The following is a 24,004-nucleotide window of genomic DNA, read 5'->3' as shown; positions in this document are numbered from 1 at the left end:
GATGGGAGTGGACAACGCTGGCTGGCCTGCACAGAGCCCTGACCTTAATCCCACTGAACACCTATACATTGTATTGAAACACTAATAGTGAACCAGGCCTGATCCACAAAACTAGTGCCCAACCGTGGCAATACGTGTGGGAGGTTTGAGAATGAGACGTTAGATTAGTGTATATTATGTAGTATATTGCATTATATAGTTGCTGAACAACCAACCCTGACAAGTCACATTTATACCTTACCAGAACAACTCCCATTTTAAAGAGACACGTAGTAAGTACCATTCAGTATTTATTAGCATATTATACGTATATAGCAATGTGAAAAAGTATGCACCTCCCTTCCTTATCTCTCCCATGTTAATCACCGAGTGGTTCTGTTAAAACAAAATATAATATTAGACAAAAGGAACTTGAGTAAACACATAAAGGTAATAAGTGCACCGCCTTAAGCAGCAATAATTGCAGCCAGCATTCTCTACTTTGCAGAACTGCTTTAATTCAGACACTTTTTTTGTAAACTGGGCTTTAGAGAATGCTGTGCTGTGTCCCTCGCTCCTTTTCAACTGGCTTTTGCCAGCAAAAACAGTTATCCTTATACAAGTTCAGATTGTAATTAAAATCATGGTTTGTTGTGGTTTTTTTTTTTTTTTTGCTGGAAAAAATAAACACCGCCAACTTGTATTACAGCCAATCAGTTATATGTGATCCTGAAAAACCGAAAATTATGATAGAGGCTTGGTAAAGCAGTTTAAATACTCCAGAGTTATAGTATATTTAAAACATTTGGGAACCAAACAGGGGTATATCACGGGACTTTCAGATGCCGTCCTTCTCACAACCAACACTTACTTTTCCAAATGCCGGAGCTGGTCGGGGGGGGGGGGTGCTGCATTGCTAGTGCTGAATGTGCTTACAAACTTTCCAGCTTTGCCTTTGTCTTTGCTAAACATTGCTCACTGCTTTCAAGAACTAATATAAATTTTATTTTGATGATGGTGACATGCAACAGCTTGGTATGCTTTTTAGCTTGGTCAAAATGTGGAATGTCTGTCCCTTAAAAATATAAATATACTGTGAGTGTATATGTATCATAGTGGGGGAGGGTAACTACACAATGAGTGAATTGTACAATCACACCAGCATGGATGAGGGAATGGAGTAGCTTGATGTGTGTTCATTTTAGATAATCCAAAATAAACCTTCCTAATTCCCTCTGACAATTTCCTGGCAAGGATTCAGAGTAGACAGTCTCAGGCCTTGCGTGTGAGAATTCACAGGAGCTTCCTACAATCTGTCTAGCCCTTATATATCAATATACAGTTATGTGAAAAAGTTTGGGAACCCTTCTTAATTCTTTGGAGTTTTGTTTTTCATTGGTTGAGCTTTCAAAGTAGCAACTTCCTTTTAATATAGAACATGCCTTATGGAAACCTTGGTGATTCAGCAGTGACAACGTTTATTGGATCAACAGAAAATTTGCAATATGCATCATAACAAAATTAGGTGCATACATTTGGGCACCCCAACAGAGATATTACACCAATACTTAGTTGAGCCTCTAGACACCTCCTATAGCCTTTGATGAGTGCCTGGATTCTGGATGGAGGTATTTTTGACCATTAGTCCATACAAAATCTCTCCAGTTCAGTTAAATTAGATGGCTGCCGATCATGGACAGCCATGTAATTCAAGTCGAAGACTGTGACGGCCATTCCAGAATATTGCATTTCTTCCTCTGCATAAATGCCTTTGTAGATTTCGAAGTGTGTTTAGGGTCATTGTCTTGTTGGAATATCCAACCCCTGTGTAACTTCAACTTTGTGACTGATGCTTGAACATTATCCTGAATAATTTGTTGATATTGGGTTGAATTCATCCGAACCTCGACTTTAACAAGGGCCCCAGTCCCTGAACTAGTCACACAGCCCCACAGCATGATGGAACCTCCACCAAATTTGACAGTAGGTAGCAGGTGTTTTTCTTGGAATGTGGTGTTCTTCTTCCACCATGCAAAGCACTTTTTGTTATGACCAAATAACTCAATTTTTGTCTCATCAGTCTAAAGCACTTTGTTCCAAAATGTCTGTGGCTTGTCTAAATGAGCTTTTGCATACACCAAGCGACTGTTTGAGTGAAGAAAGGGCTTTTTTCACATCACCCTGCCATACAGATGTTCTTTGTGCAAATTGCACCATCTGCAGCAAGATGTTCTTGCAGGTCTTTGGATGTGATCTTTAGGTTGTCTGTAACAATTCTCACAATCCTTCGCATATGCCGCTCCTGTATTTTTCTTGGCCTGCCAGACCTGGGTTTTACAGCAACTGTGCCTGTGGCCTTCCATTTCCTGATTACATTCCTTACAGTTGAAACTGACAGTTTAAACCTCTGAGATAGCTTTTTGTAGCCTTTCCCTAAACCATGATACTGAACAATCTTTGTTTTCAGATCTTTTGAGAGTTGCTTTGAGGATCCCATGCTGTCACTCTTCAGTGGAGAGTCAAACAGAAGCACAACTTGCAATTGGCCACCTTAAATACCTTTTCTCATAATTGGACACACCTGCCTATGAAGTTCAAGGCTTAATGAGCTAATCCAACCAATTTGGTGTTGCCAGTTATCAGTATTGAGCAGTTACATGCATTCAAATGAGCAAAATTACACATTTTTGCACACCAGTTTTTCAGATTTGATTTAATTTCATATAACTGAATACTGCTTCACTTCAAATCTTTGTTCAGAAAACACCCCAGTACTCAGATGTTCCTGGGAAATGAAGACATACCACTATCTTTTTTGATGAAAGTGGAGTAAATTATTATGCAGGCTGAGAGGGGTTCCCAAATTTTTCATATGACTGTATGGGATCCATTATCTGGAAACCCATTATCCATAAAGCTCAGCATTACTGGAAGGCCATCTCCCAAAGACTCAATTTTAATAAAATAACTACTAATATACTACTATATTAATTACTATTAATTTTACTACTAGTTACTAATCTATACAAAGTGGCAAACTGTAACCTTTTCAGCACATCTTTTTTTCAACCACGGGACTTACGGATAGCTTGGCTTTACATATTCGTCTTCTAATTGTAATAGTACTCACAGGTATCTTTAGACCTTCTTTGATTTTACTGGAGCTAATCATTGGCTGAGTCTTTGCCATTTTGACTATTCTTTTATCCATTCGAATGGTAACATAGTAAGTTAGGTTGAAAAAAGACACACGTCCATCAACCTTTTAACTTTTTTTAACCTGACTAACTGCCAGTTGATCCAGAGGAAGGCACAAAACCCCATCGGAAGCCTTTCCAATTTGCCTCAGAGAGTGAAAAATTCCTTCCTGACTCTAAAATGGCAATCGGACCAGTCCCTGGACCAACTTGTACTATGATCTATCTCCCATAACCCTGTATTCCTTCACTTGCTAAAAAGCCACCCAACCCCTTCTTAAAGCTATCTAATGTATCAGCCTGTACAACTGATTCAGGGAGAGAATTCCACATCTTCACAGCTCTCACTGTAAAAAACCCCTTCCTAATATTTAGGCGGAACCTCTTTTCTTCTAATCGGAATGGGTGACCTTGTGTCAGCTGGAAATACCTACTGGTAAATAAAACATTAGAGAGATTAATATAATATCCCCTTATATATTTATACATAGTTATCATATCACCCCTTAAGCACCTCTTCTCCAGCGTGAACATCCCCAATTTGGCCAGTCTTTCCTCATAGCTAAGATTTTCCATACCTTTTACCAGCTTAGTTGCCAATCTCTGTACCCTCTCTAATACAATAATGTCCTGTTTGAGTGATGGAGACCAAAACTGTACGGCATATTCTAGATGGGGCCTTACAAGTGCTCTATACAGTGGAAGAATGACCCCCTCCTCCCGTGACGCTATGCCCCTTTAAATACAGCTCAAGACCTTATTTGCCCTTGATGCTGCTGACTGGCATTGCTTGCTACAGTAGTAGTGGTAGTTTTACATTTTCTTCCACTTCTTTCAGGTTTTGGTTGCCACTGTAAAGCATTTGAGATCATTTTAGCTGAGCAGCCTATCATTTTCTGCACTTCTTTATATGTTTTCCCCTCTCCAATCTGGTTTTTAATCAAAGTACACTGTTCTTCTGAACAATGTCTGGAACGACTCATTTTGAAAGAGTCATACACTACAACCAGCATGCACAACATTTGCTGCCTTAAATAAGGGCCACAATTGTACACCTGTTTTGTCAGAGAATAAATTAAATCACTGATTGAATGTCACACTGCTATTATTAGGAACAAGTTATTATTATTTGGAACAATTAATGATTCAATTACACAGAATCAGCAGCATGCATGTCATGGCTGTTGGGTATGTTGGTTTCTATTAAATTACTACACCTACTAATAAATTAATTGCCATGTAGAAATAGAATTTCTACCAAAAACATTGATTGATCAGGTTAGTGAGGTCTGACTGCTATTATTCTGAACAGAACTATATGTATATAATTGGGATCCCCTAGCAGCCATAATTGTAGAACAGAGTTAGCATGCACACTCCTGGTCTGCATATACTGGCTTAAAAGTGTTGGTTTACCTTTAATTCAATTTTAATGTGTTATAGAATGACCATTTCTAAACAACTTTACAATTGGTCATTATTAATTATATTAGCTTTTAAATTGCCTTTTTCTTTTGATTCTTTTCAGCTTCCAAATGGGGGTGGCTGACCCCATCTAAAAAACAAAACAAATGCTCTGTAAAGCTACACATTTATTGTCATTGCTACTTTGTATTATTCATCTTTGTATTCAGGCCCTCTCCTATTCATATTCCAGTCTCTTATTCAAATCAATGCATGGTTGCTAAAGAAATTTGTTCCCTAGCAATCTGGAGCGTAAACTCAAAGGTGAACAACCCCTTTAAGAGCTAGGTAGTATTCAACTGCTACTCTTACATGTTTGCAAGGAGGTAATTCTGCATTGACTGCATTGTCCAGCTACATAAATGCCAGTATTAAGATGAACAGGGAGAGCATGACACAGGCTAAACCACAATCTTTATTAAAGGTGCACTAAACTTATGCCAGTTCCTGGGTCTCTCGATAACGCAGTTGACATAACCAACACCACACAAAACGGAAGCTTATTTTATTTAAAAAATGCCCTTTTGCACTGCAAAGCAAATGCATGTGTACATATATATTTATTTATATAGTAATAAAATATTAAAAGGCAGCTGTTAACCATTTGTTATCAGAGGGCTCACAGTGCATATTCTATATTTACTGCACTGCACAGCTTTTGGATCCTCCTGAAATGTACGTGGTCAAAGTCTCATAAATATCAATGGGAAACATTTGTTCAGAAAGCGTCCAGCATATGTATGACTGCCACATATAATCATTTGAAATGTTTTACATACACGTAGAATGTCATGGTGTATCCTTTGCCATCCATAATAAATATCAGACATACACTATGCAACTTTACCTCTCTCAGAAGAAAACAACAACTTGGGAACATAAAAGAAAATATATATTTAAGGATGAATATGTAAGATAAGGCCAGGGTGTACAGGTATAAGATCCATTATCCGGAATCCAGTTATACAGAAAGCTCAGAATTACGGAAAGGCCATCTCCCATCGACTCCATTTTATCCAAATTTTTACAAATGATTTCCTTTTTTTTTTCTAGCTTGTACTTGACCCCATCTAAGATATAATTAATCCTTATTGGAAGCAAAACCAGCCTATTGGGCTTATTTACAGGATTTTCTAGAAGCCCTAAGGTATGAAGATCCAAATTACAGAAAGATAGGTTATCCGGAAACCCCCAGGTCCCAAGCATTCTGGATAACAGGTCCCATACATGTACCATGAAAGTTTATGGAAGCATGGGTAGAAATAAAAAAAAAATCTAAGTGGGTGTAAAGTTACTGGTTACTATAATACAAAGATTTCAGCAAGGTCTGTTGCTGATGATTGCCTTTACATTTGAAAATTAAACTAGAGATATATATATATAAGCCCTTTCATTTTGTAGACAGCCTTGAAAAAGCAATTTTGCGAAACGCGCGTTGGCTTGCCACTCTCACTGGTTTATACCAATTTTAGATAAAACCTTGGGGGGTTCTTTTTACAAAAACGTTTTTTATAGTGATCTGGGCAGATTATAGGAGATTCCTCATCTGTATTCTGTTTACTGTTTTCACTATAAGTGCTCTGGAATTTGTGTGTTTTTTAGACAAGACAGCTTCTCAATCTAACTAGTTAAAATAGAATTGAGACCACAGTTCCAGAAGCACAGACTTCTCCTCCTTTGTGGGGTCCCGCAGTTAGTAAAACAATCAGCTAGACAATACGGGACTTCTCCACCATTCTACCAATTTCCTTTTCCTACCTTTTCTTGGAATCAGAGATGTTCATAATTGCACTTTAAGTCATTTATATGTGAATTGATCACATTTGGTGGCACTTTACCATCCTTATTGGTGTTTTAGCGGGTTGTTAGTAATTTATCAATTAATGTTAAATGAATTATTCATGAGTTAGAAATTACCTAATATACACAATAATTAAAAGGAAAATTAATTGTGTTTTAGTTTTACTCTATTTAATGTTAACTTATTGAGGTTAAGCACTAGCACTTTGTGGGATCAATCATTCAAATAAAAAGAGGGAATTCATAGATATTAGATCACGTGACCTAATGGTTTAACTGAAAACAGATCACACAGTGATAATATATATTCTTTTGTAATTTTTCTGATTAAGAAGACGGGGATACTTTTCTTCTTTTCTCCTATATATATATAAATATAATAAAAGGAAACTCCAGCTACAAACAATTACACTTCCCATAAGCAGCAAGACTCTAATTCTCTTACATGTTCTATTATCCCCACTCTTTCACAAAACATGTACAACAACATTGCAACTGGAGTCTTGGCCAAAAGAGAGTTGACTACTGGAACATTGTTTTAAAAGGTATAATATGTATGTCAGAACAAACAATACACAGAATTGCAAGGGACTACTACAAATGTTAAAGTAATTGAACATGTTTAAACAATGAAAGCTGCTAGAATTACATTTCCTTTCATTTTGCAAAAAATAAAAAAATAAAATAAGTTTTTTGGTCTGGACTTCACCGTTAAAACGAGAGACAAAATAGGTATTGTATCAAAATCAGTCAGTGTATTTTAAAAATCCTTCCATGTGCTTTTTTTCTCCCCCCTCCCTCCAGTCCATTAACCTGGAACATATGAATATGAATTCAAAGTGATTGTACCTTAAAAATGTTCTGCTGAATTGTGCGTAGCGAATGTTGTATCACCAAAGTGACATCAGACCTTCTGGGTTGCCGGGTCACAGCCCTTTTTATTGCATTTACCAAAGGATGGTGGGAGGTTGTAGGGAGAATAAAACATTATAAAATACAAGGGGCAATCCGAAAAGCTCACCCACAAATATATGTAAAGGGCCAGTAACACTGAAATCTGATACTACGTTATATACATTTATAGATTATATCTCATTCTTCAACAAATGAAAATGAAAACAGGCTTAACCATTATCTCCCTGTTTCTTAACCTGGGGTCCTAAATATTGTAAATCCACAATTCCCACATAAAACCCTTCTTTGTTAAAGAATTTTGGAACTTGTAATATAACACATTTTGGAATTCCCATGTAGAAACAGTTCTCCTGCACAGAACGGCCCCTACAGATGTCCGCATGGCTGCTTGTACAGCAATACAACAGTTATTATAAACTATATTAGTGTTGTCACTATATATACAATTCATACAAAAGCAGGGTAACCATACAGTATGAAGCCCTTTCATTTGTCGGTGTTACTAGCCCTTTGATAAAAAAAACAACAACTATACATTTATTTCTCACTGTTTCCAGTAACTAAAAACGAAAAAAACATAAAATAGAAGGTCTAGTGTAACTTTAACACTTGTAACAGGCAGAAGTACCCATAACAGCTAATTAGGGATCACTCATTGCTAGAAGTGTGATATATATTTTTTGAATATGACTGAAGGATTGACTTTTCCATTAGGACAAAGCAAAGAATGGACTACCCAAAATGGTCCCATAAGTATCATTACATTAGCTTTTAGGGTTTGTGTGGTTACTATGGATACCTGCACTTCAGCAGTGTAAGATAATTAATGCACTGTAGATTTTGTAAAAAAAAACTAAACAAAAAAAACATAGCTTAGAGTTGACCTATGCCATTGCACAAGTGCCTATAAAATGCTCATTCATTGTTACGGTTTTGTGCTGTTCTTGGTTAGTAGTGGCTAAGCAAACAAATAAAGATACATCCAAAGAATAGGTGCTCTATAACGCTTCTGATGAAGGAGAGTTTTCAACAAAGCTTTTTGCAGGTATCAACACTTCCTCTCATTCACAGAAAGTGGTTTGTGCTGATAATTCCAATGTCTGCCATTTCAAGCAGCTCATGCCAGCAACATGGCCACCTCACACACGAAGAGAAAGTCCAAACATCAGTTTATAGTACTACCGGCATGGGATCCATTATTCAGAAACTTCTTACACAGAAAGTTCCAAAATATGAGAACGCCATTTCCAATAGGGTGTTATATAAACAATAATACATCGATGTTGAGTGATTTGCTTTTTCTAAGTAGTAATAAGACAGTACCTTGTAGTATAGATGATAACTAAGCTAGCATAAATCCATGTTGATGGCAACAATCCTATTCAAGTTTTTCATTTTAAATGTTTCTTAGTAGCCTTAAGGCATGGTGCTCCACGTTAGGAAAGATCCCTTATGCAGAAAACCCCAGGTCCCAAGCATTCTGGATAACAGACCCTGAACCTATACTCCTCTTTCTGCTTTGCCACAAGCTTGGCTTGTATCTTGTACAGAGATGAGGATATACTTGTTGATGGAATGGTTCTCTAGGACAAAACTGACACAGTAACATTGTTAGCATTAAAATAATACATCTGGCCACTTAAGAATAGTCATTCACTCAGAACTTTTTTGTTTCTCAGCAGTTTAAAAAGCCATTATGTCCATTACTTCACGTGTGCCAAATGCCGGAAAAAAAAAAGAGCAAAAAATTGATTTTAGTGTTCTAGGCACAAAGAGCAGGAGACAATCAAGAGTCACAAGGCAGCAGTTGGCACAAGTTGTGCAAAACTACATGGTCCTCATTTCGTTGGCAAGCAATTTCTTGTCATTATGCATCCAATAACACTTGCACAATTCTGCTTGGAAAAACGGGCTGAGAAGCAGCTGTAAAAGGCGATGACTTTGCTAAGGCACTGGCATTATCTTATCAATATTTAGACACAGCCACAGTCCTACTGCTCTGGATATTGTCTTTATGTTGGCCTTCTGGCTCCACATATAGCTGTATCCTGCTATAGGGTAGCTGGCAAAACCTATACCTGTCATGCAGAGGGAACCAACTCGCTGTAGACAGGCAGGCACAACAGGATGAGACTGGTATATCTCAGGCGTATACATAGATCTATAAATAATGCTAGAAGTGGATGTAATCCCCTCAACCTGTAGCCCTGAAACAGCAGGCATGAAGAAGCATTGGTGTCTTCTATTACGTCCGCAGTTGGGCAGACAATATCATGCAGGGAAAGAGAGAACGATTCCAAAACAATCCTCAGGTCTCAAAGTATTTGTAGATAGATGTGACATACGTCATAAGACACTGCCAATCTGGACGTTCAGTACGAACCATTTCATTAAGGTCCTGCAAACAATACAGGCAATTTTAGTCAGGAATATTCTAAAAATTAACATTCTTTTACCACTTCCCCAAACTCACCAGAGTAGATTTGATTCCTACGCTCTCGGCGGCTTGGAAAGCCAAGGTGAAATTTCTTCTCTGCAAAGTAAGAATTGCCAGTGTTATTGGCATACACAAATGTGTTGTTAAAATTCTCACTATTACTTTAATCAATACATGGTAATTTGTTCCCTAAAAAATGGTAGGATTGCTTAGAAATACAAAAAACCTGTGAAGCGATCAATTACATCAGATCCATACAGACTTAGTCCTACTAGCTGAACACAAAGCAGAATTTAGAAATAGACCATGGATTTCTCTGCTCTGAACCACATCTGACCTAGATTTAATGTCTGTAGTGTTAATGAGGGCTGGTAGGTCATACACAAGCCCACTTGCCTCTAATCGCTCCAACTGTTCTACAGCACAAACAAGGACAAGGGCACACCTGGCGATTCGGGGAGATTTCATTATAGCTGGCGCAAGACAGGGGGAAGCTGTTTGGGGAGATTACCGTATATACTCGCGTATAAGCCGAGTTTTTCAGCACCCAAAATGTGCTGAAAAACTCAAACTCGGCTTATACGCGGGTCATACCTCTGCTCTTCCCTCTGTCCTTCCCTCTGTCACCTCTGCCCCAGCCGGACTGCCTGTGACTGCCTGTGTCGCCGCCCGGAGCAGGTCCAGGAGCTCCGGGCGGCGCGTCCTTCCCTGCCGGCGTTCGCTTTCAAAATGGCGGCGCCCATGGCCGCCACGTGGGTAGCGGCGCCGGCCGCTACCCACGTGGCGGCCATGGGCGCCGCCATTTTGAAAGCGAACGCCGGCAGGGAAGGACGCGCCGCCCGGAGCTCCTGGACCTGCTCCGGGCGGCGACACAGGCAGTCACAGGCAGTCCGGCTGGGGCAGAGGTGACAGAGGGAAGGACAGAGGGAAGAGCAGAGGTGACAGAGGGAAGGACAGAGGGAAGAGCAGAGGTGACAGAGGGAAGGACAGAGGGAAGAGCAGCCAGGGTGGGGAGAGCGACAGATGGGGGGGAAGTGGCAGAGGGAAGCAAACATGAAATAGGGGTGGCAGAGGGAAGCAAACATGAAATCCGGTCGGCGACACAGTCAGTCACAGACAGTAACAGGTACCTGCCCAGTGTCCCCCAATTGTTGCGGCTGGGTCACATTCACATTTTGAAATCTGACATGGGGCCCCTAGGCTTATACACGAGTCAATACATTTTTCCAGTTTTCTTAGGTAAATTAGGTACCTCGGCTTATACACGGGTCGGCTTATACACGAGTATATACGGTAGTCTCCCCAAAGAAGAGGCGATTAGTTGCCAGGCGACTAAATCTCCCCGAATCGCCAGATGTGCCTTACCCTTAAAGTGCTGCAGCGTAGCATTATTCTGAACTACAGTCCAGAAAACAGCATTCAAAAGTTCAGACAAAAAGTGTTTTCCCAATTAATTATTTTGTAGGCAGACATGGTTGCTTTTTATACATGAGCAATTTTTCTTCCATGCACAACAACACACATAAGCAATCACCACTTAAAAAAATATAGCTAAGCGTGTGTCAGTGGAAGGAAAGCAAAGTGTACCTTGTCCTGGTTGGTCAGCTCTTGATATGGAATGTGTGCTGGAAGGTAGGTGTGCAGCAAAGCACAAAATGCTAGTCCATCGTTCCAACTGCTGCTGAAATTTGTGATGTCAATATTCTAATAAAGAAAAAATACAGAGTTAAATGTCTTATGACAATCATCATGAGAGAAAAAAAAAGAAGAAAGATGTTTATTTCGAACTGTGTAAATTAAAGAGTGGTCAGTTTCCATGATAAATTATTGGGAGTTGAGGCAAGTCCTATGAGCTAGTACAGTTAGTTAATAAAAATGAAAGATATTTTAAGTGTATGGTGTGATTTCCACCTTTATTTAGTTTAGACGTAACAGCAACACGTGTCTGCAATACTAATAAAATCCCAGCAACATTCACGCGGTGAGTGGAAGTATATAAGCAAGAATTGACTACATTTGCTATTATGTAAGCAATAGTTTGTAGAATAGATGTCTGTGTGTATTTCGATTTCAGATTTGTTACCAATAAAACAGGAATCTACATTTTAGCATAAAAATCAGTAGATGGAAAAGGTGAAGACCATCTCTAATGTCTGTAAAAATGGCTATTCATAAATGTGTATACACGACAATCAGAAGCAAATATCCCTGAATCTGAAGCAGGAAATGCCCTCCCACTGTCCCTGTCCGCTCTCTCTCCAACCGCCCCTCCACCCATGGGTCAAATTCATTTCTGGGAAGAAACTAAAATAATACCAATAATAATAAAGAATTCATTTCCTGTCACTTGTACGTGCAGACACACACACACACATATACACATACTGATAGGGGCTCACAACCAAAAACCCATAACTCAGGATGAACTGAGGGCATTCTATAAAAAAAGGTGCTCGTGCTGCAGAAAAACAAAATCTGGCACATAATAGTAATACAGGTATGGGATCAGTTATCCGGAAACCCTAGAAAGCTCTGAATTACGAAATGGTGCTCTTCCATTGACTCCATTTTATCTAAATAATCAAAATTTTAAAAAAATAATTTCCCTTTTCTCTGTAATAAATCAGTATAGGATCTGTTATCCGGAAACCCGTTATCCAGAAAGCTCGGAATTACGGAAAGGCAGTCTCCTATATTCTCAATTATAATCGAAAATTTTCAAAAATTATTTCCCTTTTCTTTGTAATAATAAAACAGTTCCTTGTTCTTGATCCAAACTAAGATATAATTAAAGAGGTAATAACTTTTTGTATAATGTAGAGAGTGATAGTCCGAGATAATTGGCAATTTTTTTTTTTATTGAAGGTTTTCGAGTTATTTAGCTTTTTATTCAGCAGCTCTTCAATTTGCATTTTAAGCAATCTGGTAACTAGGGCCAAAATTACCCTAGCAACCATGCATTGATTTGAATAAGAGACTGGAATATGAACAGGAGAGGCCTGAATAGAAGGATCAGCAATAAAAAGTTGCAATAACAGTACATGTGTAGCCTTACAGAACATATGGTTTTTTTAGAAGGGGACAGCAACGCCCATTTGAAAGCTGCAGAAGAAAAAGACAAATAACGATAAAAAATAAATAATGAAAACCAATTGAAAAATTGCTTAGAATTGGTCACCTATAACATACTAAAAGTTACTTTAAAGGTGAACCACCCCTTTAATCCTTGTTGGAAGTAGAAACAGCTTATTGGGTTTATTTAATGTTTACATGGTTTTCTAGTAGATTTTTGGTACGAAGATCCAAATTACAGAAAGATCAGTTATCCGGAAAACCCATGTCCCGAGCATTTCAGATAACAGGTCCCAATATCCAAACTAAGATATAATTAATCCTTATTGAAAGTAAAACAAGCCTGTTTGGTTTATTTAATATTTGCATCATTATCTAGTAGATTTTAGGTATAAAGATCCAAATTACGTAAAGATCCATTATCTGGAAGACCCCAGGTCCTGAGCATTCTGCATAACAGGTCCCACACCTGTACAACTTACAAGTCAAACAATCCTCAGCTTGTTATTGCACCAGCCATCAATAAATACTTATGAAATTACCGTATATAAATATCACACTTAAACATTGGGGACTTATCTGCATTCGTGTAAAATGCATTAACCAAACTGGACCCTGTCACTACAGAGGTTAATTGCAAGCTAAAATGTGGTTAATAGAGAGTCACATGACCTGGGGCAGCTGGGAAATTGACAATATGTCTAGCCCCATGTCAGATTTCAAAATTGAATATAAAAAAAATCTGTTTTCTCTTTTGAGAAATGAAATTCAGTGTAGAATTCTGCTGGAGCAGCACTATTAACTGATGCATTTTGAAAAATTTTTTTCCAATGACAGTATCCCTTTAATACCACCAACACTTGTGACTACAGTTGTGGGAGTCGCACCAATTCCTGCAACTTTCATCAGTCACAGAGAATTTCTCTCTATATGGGGTCCAAGCAGAGACGACAACCCCAGGTCCCAATGACGAGAAGTAAGGGGGAATGCAAAGAATCTCCATTTGTGCCAAACAGATTCATTTTAGAACTGTTCAGCCTCCAACTGTTTTTAAAGTACAATTTCCTGTATTTTTTATCAGCTAAAGGAAGTTAAACAGTTCTGATTATAAAAATAAAACAAATAAAAATTTGGAACCTCCAAATACTTGAAGAACAGGAGAAGTTTGTACATCACATTTTACTGTATACAGGTATGGGAAATTATCCAGAATGCTCGGGACTGGGGGTTTTCCGGATAAAGGCTCTTTCTGTAATTTGGTTCTTCATACCTTTAGGGTCAGTGCACACACTCAGATTCGGGGAGATTAGTCGCCCGGCGACAAATCTCCTGTTCTTCGGGGCGACTAATCGCCCCGAACTGGCTCCCGCTGGCTAAAATGTAAATCGCCGGCAAGATGGCACTCTGAGCGATTCATTTTCCGAAGTCGCCCGAAGTTTCTTTGTGAGACAACTTCGGGCGACTATGGGAAATTAATCGCGCAAAATGTGCCATTACATTGTCCCAAAGTAAAAGTTCAGATTTTTCAAAAGATCAGCATACCCCCAGTGTTCATCACGACTTCATTAATTAGAACTTGTGCTGAACATACTTCCTGTTTTAATTATGAAAAACCTATTTTTATTGAGATAAACAGTGCAAAGAGGAAAACTGAAGCTACAGTATTCCTTGATTGGTCTTTGTAAGGTAGATAATTAGAACAATTGGGTAAAAAATATTACACACACACACACACACACAATATAACATTCACAGTGCAAGACTTACTAGTACTTAAAGGGGCTGTAAAGGCAAAAAAATAAAATCCCATTTTTACTTTCTTTAATGAAAAATAAATCTATTTCCAATATAGTGTAATTAAAAAATGTGTATGTTCTTACAAGAAACCTGACTGTATGCAGTGAAATCCCCCCTTCGTTTTACTTGCTCTGCTGCGGATAGGAAACTTCAGACAGTCCCTAACTGCTCTGCAGGGAAACGATCATACTTTCAAACAGCAGGGGCAACCCCCACCTTACTTCCCAGAACTCTAGCAGCTTTGTTTGTGTCCCTGTAGAGCAGCTGGTGACTGTTTAGAGATTCATATCAGCAGACCCAGTTCAGTCTACATATTCTGATGGTTTTGGTCTTGCAAAGATGTTTACCAGAGTTACAAGATGACGGCCCCCTACGGCCAACTTTGAAAGCATGAATCATTTGTTTAATTGGGCTTCTGGTGCAGTAAGTTCATGTTTTTGTTTAGTATACAAAATAGAATACAAATACAATACAGCATTTCTAGCATTATTCTATTTTAGACTTTAGCTGCCCTTTAATTCGGCTTCACAATACAAATAGTGAAATCTGCATTAGTGTATGCCCGAGACAGATAATTTCCTTCTGTCAAACCCTAAGGGTAAGGCCACACTGGGCGTTTTGGGGAGATTTGGTCACCTGGTGACTAATCGCCTCACCTTTGCGGCGACTAATCTCCCCAAACGCCTTCCCTCACTCTGCGCCGGCTAAAATGAAAAAAACGCCGGCTCTAATCACACGCGCCGATTCATTTTCCGAAATCGCCCGAGGTTTCCTCGTGAGGCAATTACAAGCAACCAAATCTCCCCAAAATGCCCAGTGTGGCCTTACCATAAGTTTAGCTTCCCAACAGCTGCCCATAACATACTAAGCATGTGCACAAGCTCTCCCTTGTAGAAAACCAAAACTCAATAGTGCATGGTCAAGGGAAAAATAATCTTCTGGGAAGGCTATCCACTACAAAATATACGGGGGTGTGCGGCTCTGTATATTTTGCAGTTGCAGCGGAACCTAGCCAGGTCAACGGATAGCCAGCAACACCAGTGCAGCTTTTTTGAGAAAACAGGTGTGTGGTGGATACATTGTATTGATAAAGGCTATCCACTAGACATTAGAACATTGCTTCCATTCAGCCACAAGAAAATTGGTAAGGTTGGCCACTGATGTTGGGTATTAGGCCTGGCCTGAATGTATGAGTTGGGTTAAATTCAGGGTTCTGTGCAGGCCAGTCAACTTCTTCCAGTCCCACCTCAGCATAAACATTCTGTATTGACTTTTTATGGTTTTGTGCATGTTGGTATTATCATGCTTTCAAATAAACAGGGGCCCCAGACCAAACCATGCAAACAGCCCAACACCATTATTTCTCAGCCAAACTTTACAGTTGGCATTGCACATTCAGGCCGGTAGGATTCTCCTGGCATTTGTGTGCTAAACCCTGACTCGTTCATCTAACAATGCAATTAATTACCAAAAGAAACCATGTCCACATATGACGATATGATGAAAAATATGTACAACCTCCCTAAAGCCTTGGCATGGGTTCAAGGGTGTACCGATGTTATTCAGGTGGTGAGTGCGGTGAGTGTTATGGACTACAAAAGTTTTTTAAGCTCAATGCTGACAGGTAGTCTGTAAGCAAACACACAAAACATAACACAATTGTCCTTTAAGGGAAAAAAACAGTTCACTTTATAAAAATGTATTCACACTCCTGCCCCAATAACAGCAAAGACCAGAAAATAGGGACATTGTAAATTCTAGCTCTGAACTCTCTTCTGGGAAGCAACTGAACACACAGGAAATCACATAATGGACCTCAGTCTTAGATCTTATCTCATGTCCTCCTGAAATCTCCAATTCAGAATCTGAGACGGAAGACACACAATTCCCTGAATTTGCTTTAAATTATTAAAGAGTGTACTACACAAGAAAAATGCTAGAATGCTTGAATGTAATAACGGTTTGTACAAAACACCCAGGCTTTGCCTAGGTGAAGTAGAATAATACCTAATGAATCAGATGATAGTGAGATAATAGGGACTAGCTAGACCAGGGATGACTTAGTTGACTACCTTATAGACAAACAATCCCTGTTTTGTTTAAAGGGGCAGGATATACATACATATATTGAGCCTTCATCAGGACCCTCAGCTGGAATATTGAATAAACAAATATATAACTAGCAGTTAGGCAGGTTATATATGGATTTAAAAGGTTTAACTATATATATATATATATATATATATATATATATATATATATATATATATATATATATATATATATATATATATATATATATATATATATATATATATATATATATATATATATATATATATATATATATATATATATATATATCCAGTAACCAAGATACAAATGTTGAACAGTTCTGGGAGGGCATCGACCTTCCGAAACTTTCACCAGATGAAAAACAATTTCTTGATAACCCGCTAACAAAGACCGATATCGCCTCAGCAATCTCAGATCTCCCAGCGAATAAAACACCAGGCCCAGATGGCCTACTGACTGCTTGGTATAGACTACTTAACAACCAAATATCCCCCCCGGCTGTTAGATATATTCACCCATGTGACTCTGAAAGGGGAACTTCCCTCCTCGTGTTAAAGGGCAATAAGAGCTCTGATACTTAAGGAGGGAAAGGATCCATACTCCTGTGAATCCTACAGGCCAATATCGTTGATTAATACCAATGCCAAAATTAGGACCACATTGGGTATGCATATTATCCTTGGAGTGCTGTCAACTATTGCATTTTCTATTGCATCTCTATCTATCTATCTATCTATCTATCTATATATATATATATATATATATATATATATATATATATATATATATACACATACACACATACTATTTTGGATTTGGTCGAACCCCCGAATCCTTCACAAAAAAAAAAAGTATAACCTTAAACCTTTATTTTAACCTTAACTTGAAAAATGAAGAATAAAATATTGTACAGACAGGTCTGAAAGGTAGCAAAGTTCCTATCCAGGGAGGGAAGTTCTGTGTCTCCCAAGCGACTGAAGAGACAGATTTAACGGTGAGTGCACAAAATCTCCTTTTCTCCATTGTCGTCTTGGGGGACACAGGAACAGTGGGGACATACCAAAGAAAGGGTGGGAAGGATAGGCTTACGTGGAATTAGCTACCGCAGCCTGAAGTACCTTCCTTCCAAAGCGTGTCAGATGTTGCAAAGGTGTCAAAATTATAGAATTTTGTGAAATAGTCGTTAGAAATCCACGTTTCTGCTTTGCACAGCTATTCGGCTAAGGCATGGTTTCTGAAAGCCCAGGAAGTGCTCCACGGCAGTGTGCTGTGTAAGCTCTTTGTATGGTCTGTTTGATCCAGCGTGAAAATAGTAGTCTTGGAGGCTTGAGTGCCCCCTTGAGTCTTGGAGGCTTGAGTGCCCCCTTGAGGTCACGATGGCTAGATGAACAATGAATCTGTTTAACTTAAATCCTTTACCCTATGAAGATAGAACTTAAGGGCCTGGACATGGTCCAAGTGAAGTACTGCCGCTTCTTTGGGATTGGACGGTGATGGGCAGAATGAAGGAATGATAATTTCCTGATTTAAGTGGAATGAGGATACTACCTTTGGAAGGAATGATAGAACTGTACGAAGTACTGCCCTGTCGTGATGGAAGGGACCAGGAAGGGAGATTTGCATGAGAGAGCACTGAGTTCTGACACCCTCCTAGCCGAAGCAATTGCTATGAGGAAAATTGTCTTCCAGGATAGCCATTGTAGTGATACAGAGGCTAATGGTTTGAATGGTGGTCCCTGCAGTGCCCAGAGAACCAGGGATAGGTCCTAGGTAGGTGTAGGTGCCTTTAGTGTAGGTGCCTTTATTGGAGGAGCTAAGTGTGCTACTCCTTGCAGGAAGGTCTTGATATCAGGAAGAAGAGTTAGTCGTTTCTGAAATAACACAGACAGTGCTGACACTTGTGAACCCAGTGAAAGACCCATGGAAGGTCCCCTCTGCAAAAATTCTAGTAAACTGGGAACGGAGAAATGCGATGGGTCCGTATTGTTTTGGGAACACCAGATTTGGTAGGTTTTCCAGACCGTAGTATGTTTGAGCCGACACAGGCTTCCTGGCTGCTCGCATTGTTTTCACTACTGCGTCAGAGAACCCCTTGTCCTTTAAGATTTGGGTATCAAGAGCCACACCGTCAAGTTGAGGCTTGCTGGTTTTGGATGTAGAATAGGACCTTGTGAAAGAAGATCTGGTAGAGGAGGAAGAATCCAAGGTTCATCTATGGAGAGATTTAGAAAGTATGAGAACCACGTTTGACGTGGCCATTTGGGAGCAATGAGTATGAGAGTTGTCTGTTCCACCTGAAGCTTTTTGATCATTCTAGGTATGAGTGGAAGAGGAGGGAAGGCATAGGCTAGTGCCAAGTTCCAATCCGATGTTAGGGCGTCCGCCCCCTGAGCTAACGGGTCCTGGTATCTGGCGAAGAAGTTTGGTACTTTTCGATTGTGCCGGGTGGCCATGAGGTCCACCTCTGGAACCCCCCAGCTTTCTAATATCTCGTTGAATATTTCGTACTTGAGTGACCACTCTCCTGGATCTAGGGATTGTCTGCTTAGGAAGTCTGCTTCCCAATTTTGGACTCCCGGTATCAATATGGCAGATAGAAGAGTCTGATTTCTTTCTGCCCAGTGAAATATGAGTTTGACCTCGTTTAGTGCTCCTCTGCTTCTTGTTCCCCCTTGGTGGTTTATGTAGGCGACTGCCGTGGAGTTGTCCGACTGAACCTTCACTGCTTGTCCCGTCAGTTCCCTGTGCCAATGAGCTAGCCCGAGGCGTATCGCCCGGATCTCGAGTAGGTTGATTGACAGTCTGCTCTCTTCTGTTGACCATAGTCCCTGTGCTGTTCGGCTCTCCAATACTGCACCCCAGCCAAAGAAGCTGGCGTCTGTTGTCATTACACGCCACCAAGGAATTCAGAGAGTTCTGCCCTTGTTGAGGTTGCTGATCTTCAACCACCATAGCAGTGATGATCGAGTCCGTCTGGAGTTGCTTATCATCTGAAGTAGTGACTTCTTTTTCCATAAAGCTAAGATGTTCCACTGTAGTTCCTTGTGATGGAATTGAGCGAGGGGTACCGCTTCCATTGTCGATACCATAACTCCTAGGACTTTCATGCAGAATCTGGTTGTGTGTGCTGGTTTTGCTAAAAGGATCCTGACCAGAGACTGAAGGTGGAGGATCTTCTCGTGGGGAAGAGATACCTTCTGTGTCAGTGTATTGAATAGCATCCCTAGAAATATAGTTGACTGACTGGGAACCAGGGAGGACTTGTTCATGTTGATACACCTTCCCAGGTCCTGTAGAGTCATCACTGTGAATCAAAGGGCTTGCTGAGCTTCTGTGATCGACAGAGCATTGATAAAGTCGTCGAGGTACAGGGTAATTGAAATCCCCCCTTTTCGGATGACCTCTGTGGCCCCCGCCAAGATCTTTGTGAAGACCAGGGGGGCTGACGTCAATCCAAATGGGAGTGCCGTGAACTGGTAGTGTAGGTTCTGATAAGCGAAACGCAGGAACCTTTGATGAGGAGGGAAGATGGGGACGTGTAGATATGCGTCCTTTATGTCTAGAGATACCAGGAATTCTCCCGGAGACATTGCTGCGGTGACTGAGCGAAGTGATTCCATCTTGAACCTGCGTGGGCAAATAAATTTATTCAGCTCTTTCAGAACTTGCTGAGGCAAGGGCTGGTCGCAGGGATGTGCCCGAAGCAGAGAAGGCTGAGCGAAGCAGTCCTTCTAGCTTTTTGTCCATTGCATCCTTGAAGGAAGAAGCATCAGGTACAGGCAAGGCTGTATTTTTGGAAAGGCGGGATACTGGAGCATCCACTGAAGGCAGAGTAGTCCACTTTTCTGCGGAATCCGCGTCAAAAGGATAGTTCTTTAGGAGCCTTTTGTTAGCTTGGAAATGTTTTTCTGGCTTATCCCATTGTTGAATTATCTGATCTAGTTGAGAGTGGGAGGGAAAAACCGGTGACACCCTACTGTGTCTCTTGAAAAGTGAAGTGGATGTACCTGAAGAGGTATAGTGTGTAGCACTCACAGAATAAGGGAGTCTACTGCCTCAGAAGAATGTGATCACTCTGGGATAATTCTCCCTCTGAGAGGGTTGGATCTGGGGGTGGAAAAGACTGATCACGGCCTTGACCATCGCTTTCCGCTTCTGAAGAAGAGAGTGGAGCTTTCCGCTTGTGTGATTTTGCCCTAGGAGTTTCTAGATGGGATAGTAATTTGTCTAGCGATTTGGCTAAAATTGGTATCCCTGTTGCCAATTGTGAGGCCCACTGTGGCATATCCTGAGGGTGCTGAGTGGGGGAACTAGAGGGGGGGGGTTCCATGTATTCCCTTGGGAAGTTTGTGTACCCTGTGTACACAAACTTCCCAAGGGTTGAGCAGTGGTTGAGCAGTCCCTGGGGGATCTGAACCACCAGCCGTGGAATTACAATTTGAGCATAAAGGCTCCTTGTGGCCCCTGGTTAGGCGTTTGCGACATTTAACACAGGCTAAGATATCTCATAGTAGCTGCACCTCTAGGAAAAAGGCCCTCACTTGCCCCCTCAGACATGGTGTGACAATACCTGGTAAGCCTAACGGCTTGCAGAAGGAAGGAAAAAACCTCATCCTCTCAGAGTCTTTTGGCTGTAGTGAGACCTCGTCTGCAGCGATGGTAGAGCAGGCAGTGGTAGGGAAAACCAGTAAGTCGGAGCAGTCCTGCTACTAATGGCAGCTGCTACCCCACTGTGCGCCGACCAGTCCCTCTGAGCCGAATGGGAACTTTGGCGCCAACCAGAGCGCGCAGTATAGCAGTGTAAGTATAAGCGCTTCCTGTCAGAGCACAAGTTGAAGCGTGCAAAATACATAACTGAATTGAGTTTTGTGTAGCGCCAGCCCCATTAATACAGCTAATGGAACTAATGTGCCTTTGGGGAAAAGGGGCCGTCTGAATCGCTCCCCAAATTTGCCCCCTGCTGAATAATTTGAGGAGCGGTAGGGAAGAGACACACTCCTGCACTATTTTGAGTAGAATGTGCAGCGTGCGGTAGAGGCAAAGGGGGAAAGCAAGCGGCTCTAACTTACGTGTCGCAGACTTAAATCTCCCCTCTGTGTCATCCGGCCAGCCGCATTTCTCCCCTTTGGAGGAATGCATTCGTTTTGAGGCTGTATGGTTGGTGGCAGGTTCACACACTGTGAACCCCGGAGACAATCCCACATAGGAAGATAGCCTCAGAGACCAGCTACTCAGTGTCTCTCCAATATACATCAGAAAATGTGTAGAAAAATCACATCCTACCTCCTGAGGACACAACTAAAGCTGAGTTGGGCTCCGCCTGCTTGGGGGGTATAGCTGGCAGGGGAAGGGCCAGTTCTATTTTTACTTTGTGGTGTCCTGCCTCCTAGTGGTACCAGCTATACCCCACTGTTCCTGTGTCCCCCAAGACAACAATGGAGAAAATCCTGGCCGAATCCTGGATTCGGTGCATCCCTAATATAGATACACACACATAAGAAACGCACACTTATTAAATAAACCAAAAAGGCTGATTTTGCTTCCAATAAGGATTAATTATATCTTAGTTGGGATCAAGAACAAGGTATTGTTTTATTATTATAGAGAAAAATTTAATCATTTTAAAAAAATTGGATTATTTGGATTCACTTGAATCTATGGGAGACAGCCTTTCCGTAATTCTGAGCTTTCTCTGGATAACAGGTATCCGGATAATGGGTCCCATACCTACCTACCTATCTTATATATGCAGCACTCAGGAAGAATCAGCACTCATGATTAAAGTCTTTATCTCCTGCCTGGGGAATTAGGGGCAACTCACCTCATTGAAGAAGCCGCACTGACAGGACATATGAATCAGCAAAAATTTACTAAAGAATCCATCATTAACGTTTTGGCTGTCGCACCAGCCTTTCTCAAAGTCACAAACTATTATAAAAATTACCCATATATGCAACGTTTTTGGCGGCAAAATCCATCAACCCTGCCCACTGTGATGTAGCTGCAAGTTCACAACTACTGAATACAATTCATTGCAAAGGGCCAGTATACAACCACCTCCAACTACAACTCCCGTCAGTGTCCAGTCCTCAAGTTAAAAAAGTATTTAAAAGCACGATAAATTTGTTCCAAAAGCAGTATTTAAAAACACAATACATGTTTTTCAATCCGTGAATAATAGCAAAATGAGTATCTTTAAGTGTGATACTGTTGCAAACCACCGTGCATATACTTCCAATCGTGACCACACTAAATCCTTCCTACTCTCGTGTGTAAAATATAACCCACTATATCTATATATCGATATATATATATATCTTGATATAGATAGATAGATAGATAGATAGATAGATAGATAGATATATATATATATAGATATATCTATCTATCTATCTATATATATATATATATATATATATATATATATAGCTCTTAAATAAATTTGTTTCGCACATTCATTTTTTTTGGGCTCTCTTTACCCAATGTTACATCTTGAATGTTAAAGGGCACGAAAATGAATAATGGGTAAACGGACGAAGATGACCAGAGGTTCTAAGTTTATTACAATTAGCATTTGCTAATTCCTTTTCAGAGATGGATACATGGTGATCCAGGTATCCAAGTAACAGTCATCCATCTGCTCCCAGAAGAGAAAAGTGCTGCTTAATAACCCAGGTCCTAATTAACTAGCCAGACTATCAGCATATTCTTGACAAGGCACAGAGCAACATTAGAGCAAACAGTAACTCTTTAAGTGCCAAAAGGACATGTTAACAAAGACCAATCCAAATAGTGCACACATGCTCACCGGATATCCTTCGGTCTTCTTCTGACACCATTTCAGCAAAGCATTGCGTTTGGAGCCCCCATATTCACGGGCTAATGCAGCCAAAGGATCCTTCCTTTCCTCCCTGCAGGGTACAATGTATAGCATATATTGGATAGTAAGTTGGCTGATCCAAAATTGGACATTTTGCACATCTACAAGCTTGTAGTGGTACACTACTCAAAAACAAATCTCATATGATTTAAGAAGTGTCTTCACTTGGCACAGAGTAATTGTATGCCCAAAAAATGCCCACAGGCATAAAATGACTAATTTATAAATACATATCGGGATGGTCCTGTGAGAATTAGTAGGTTAGTGAATCTATATGGGCTATTTTTAACACATATTGAAGCCTGTGGGGAGTTACTAATTAGTCTGAGGAATCTGGTTAAACACTGTTTTGCTGAACATCAATCAATGTCTCATTTTGGTAGTGGG

The 24,004-nt window shown here is 40.2% G+C and overlaps 1 protein-coding gene across 7 annotated transcripts in view; it reads right to left on the bottom strand.

Annotated features, from left to right (window-relative positions):
- Positions 1 to 7,043: 7,043 nt before the first annotated feature.
- specc1l.S (sperm antigen with calponin homology and coiled-coil domains 1-like S homeolog) overlaps positions 7,044 to 24,004 on the bottom strand; it is a 39,789-nt gene continuing 22,828 nt past the window's right edge. For all 7 annotated transcript variants that reach the window (XM_041580289.1, XM_018244093.2, XM_018244095.2 and 4 more), the window contains 4 exons: positions 23,546 to 23,648; positions 11,380 to 11,496; positions 9,829 to 9,888; positions 7,044 to 9,753 (listed from right to left, as the gene is read on the bottom strand). In XM_041580289.1, the coding sequence (XP_041436223.1) occupies positions 9,664 to 9,753; positions 9,829 to 9,888; positions 11,380 to 11,496; positions 23,546 to 23,648 (370 nt within the window). In that variant the 3' untranslated portion in view covers positions 7,044 to 9,663. The remainder of the gene's footprint in view (positions 9,754 to 9,828; positions 9,889 to 11,379; positions 11,497 to 23,545; positions 23,649 to 24,004) is intronic.

The sequence above is a fragment of the Xenopus laevis genome, chromosome 1S (assembly GCF_017654675.1).
Source record: "Xenopus laevis strain J_2021 chromosome 1S, Xenopus_laevis_v10.1, whole genome shotgun sequence".
Classification (NCBI taxonomy): domain Eukaryota; kingdom Metazoa; phylum Chordata; class Amphibia; order Anura; family Pipidae; genus Xenopus; species Xenopus laevis.
The sequence above is the reverse complement of the archived record's forward strand: the minus strand, read 5'-3'. Positions and strand labels throughout refer to the sequence as shown.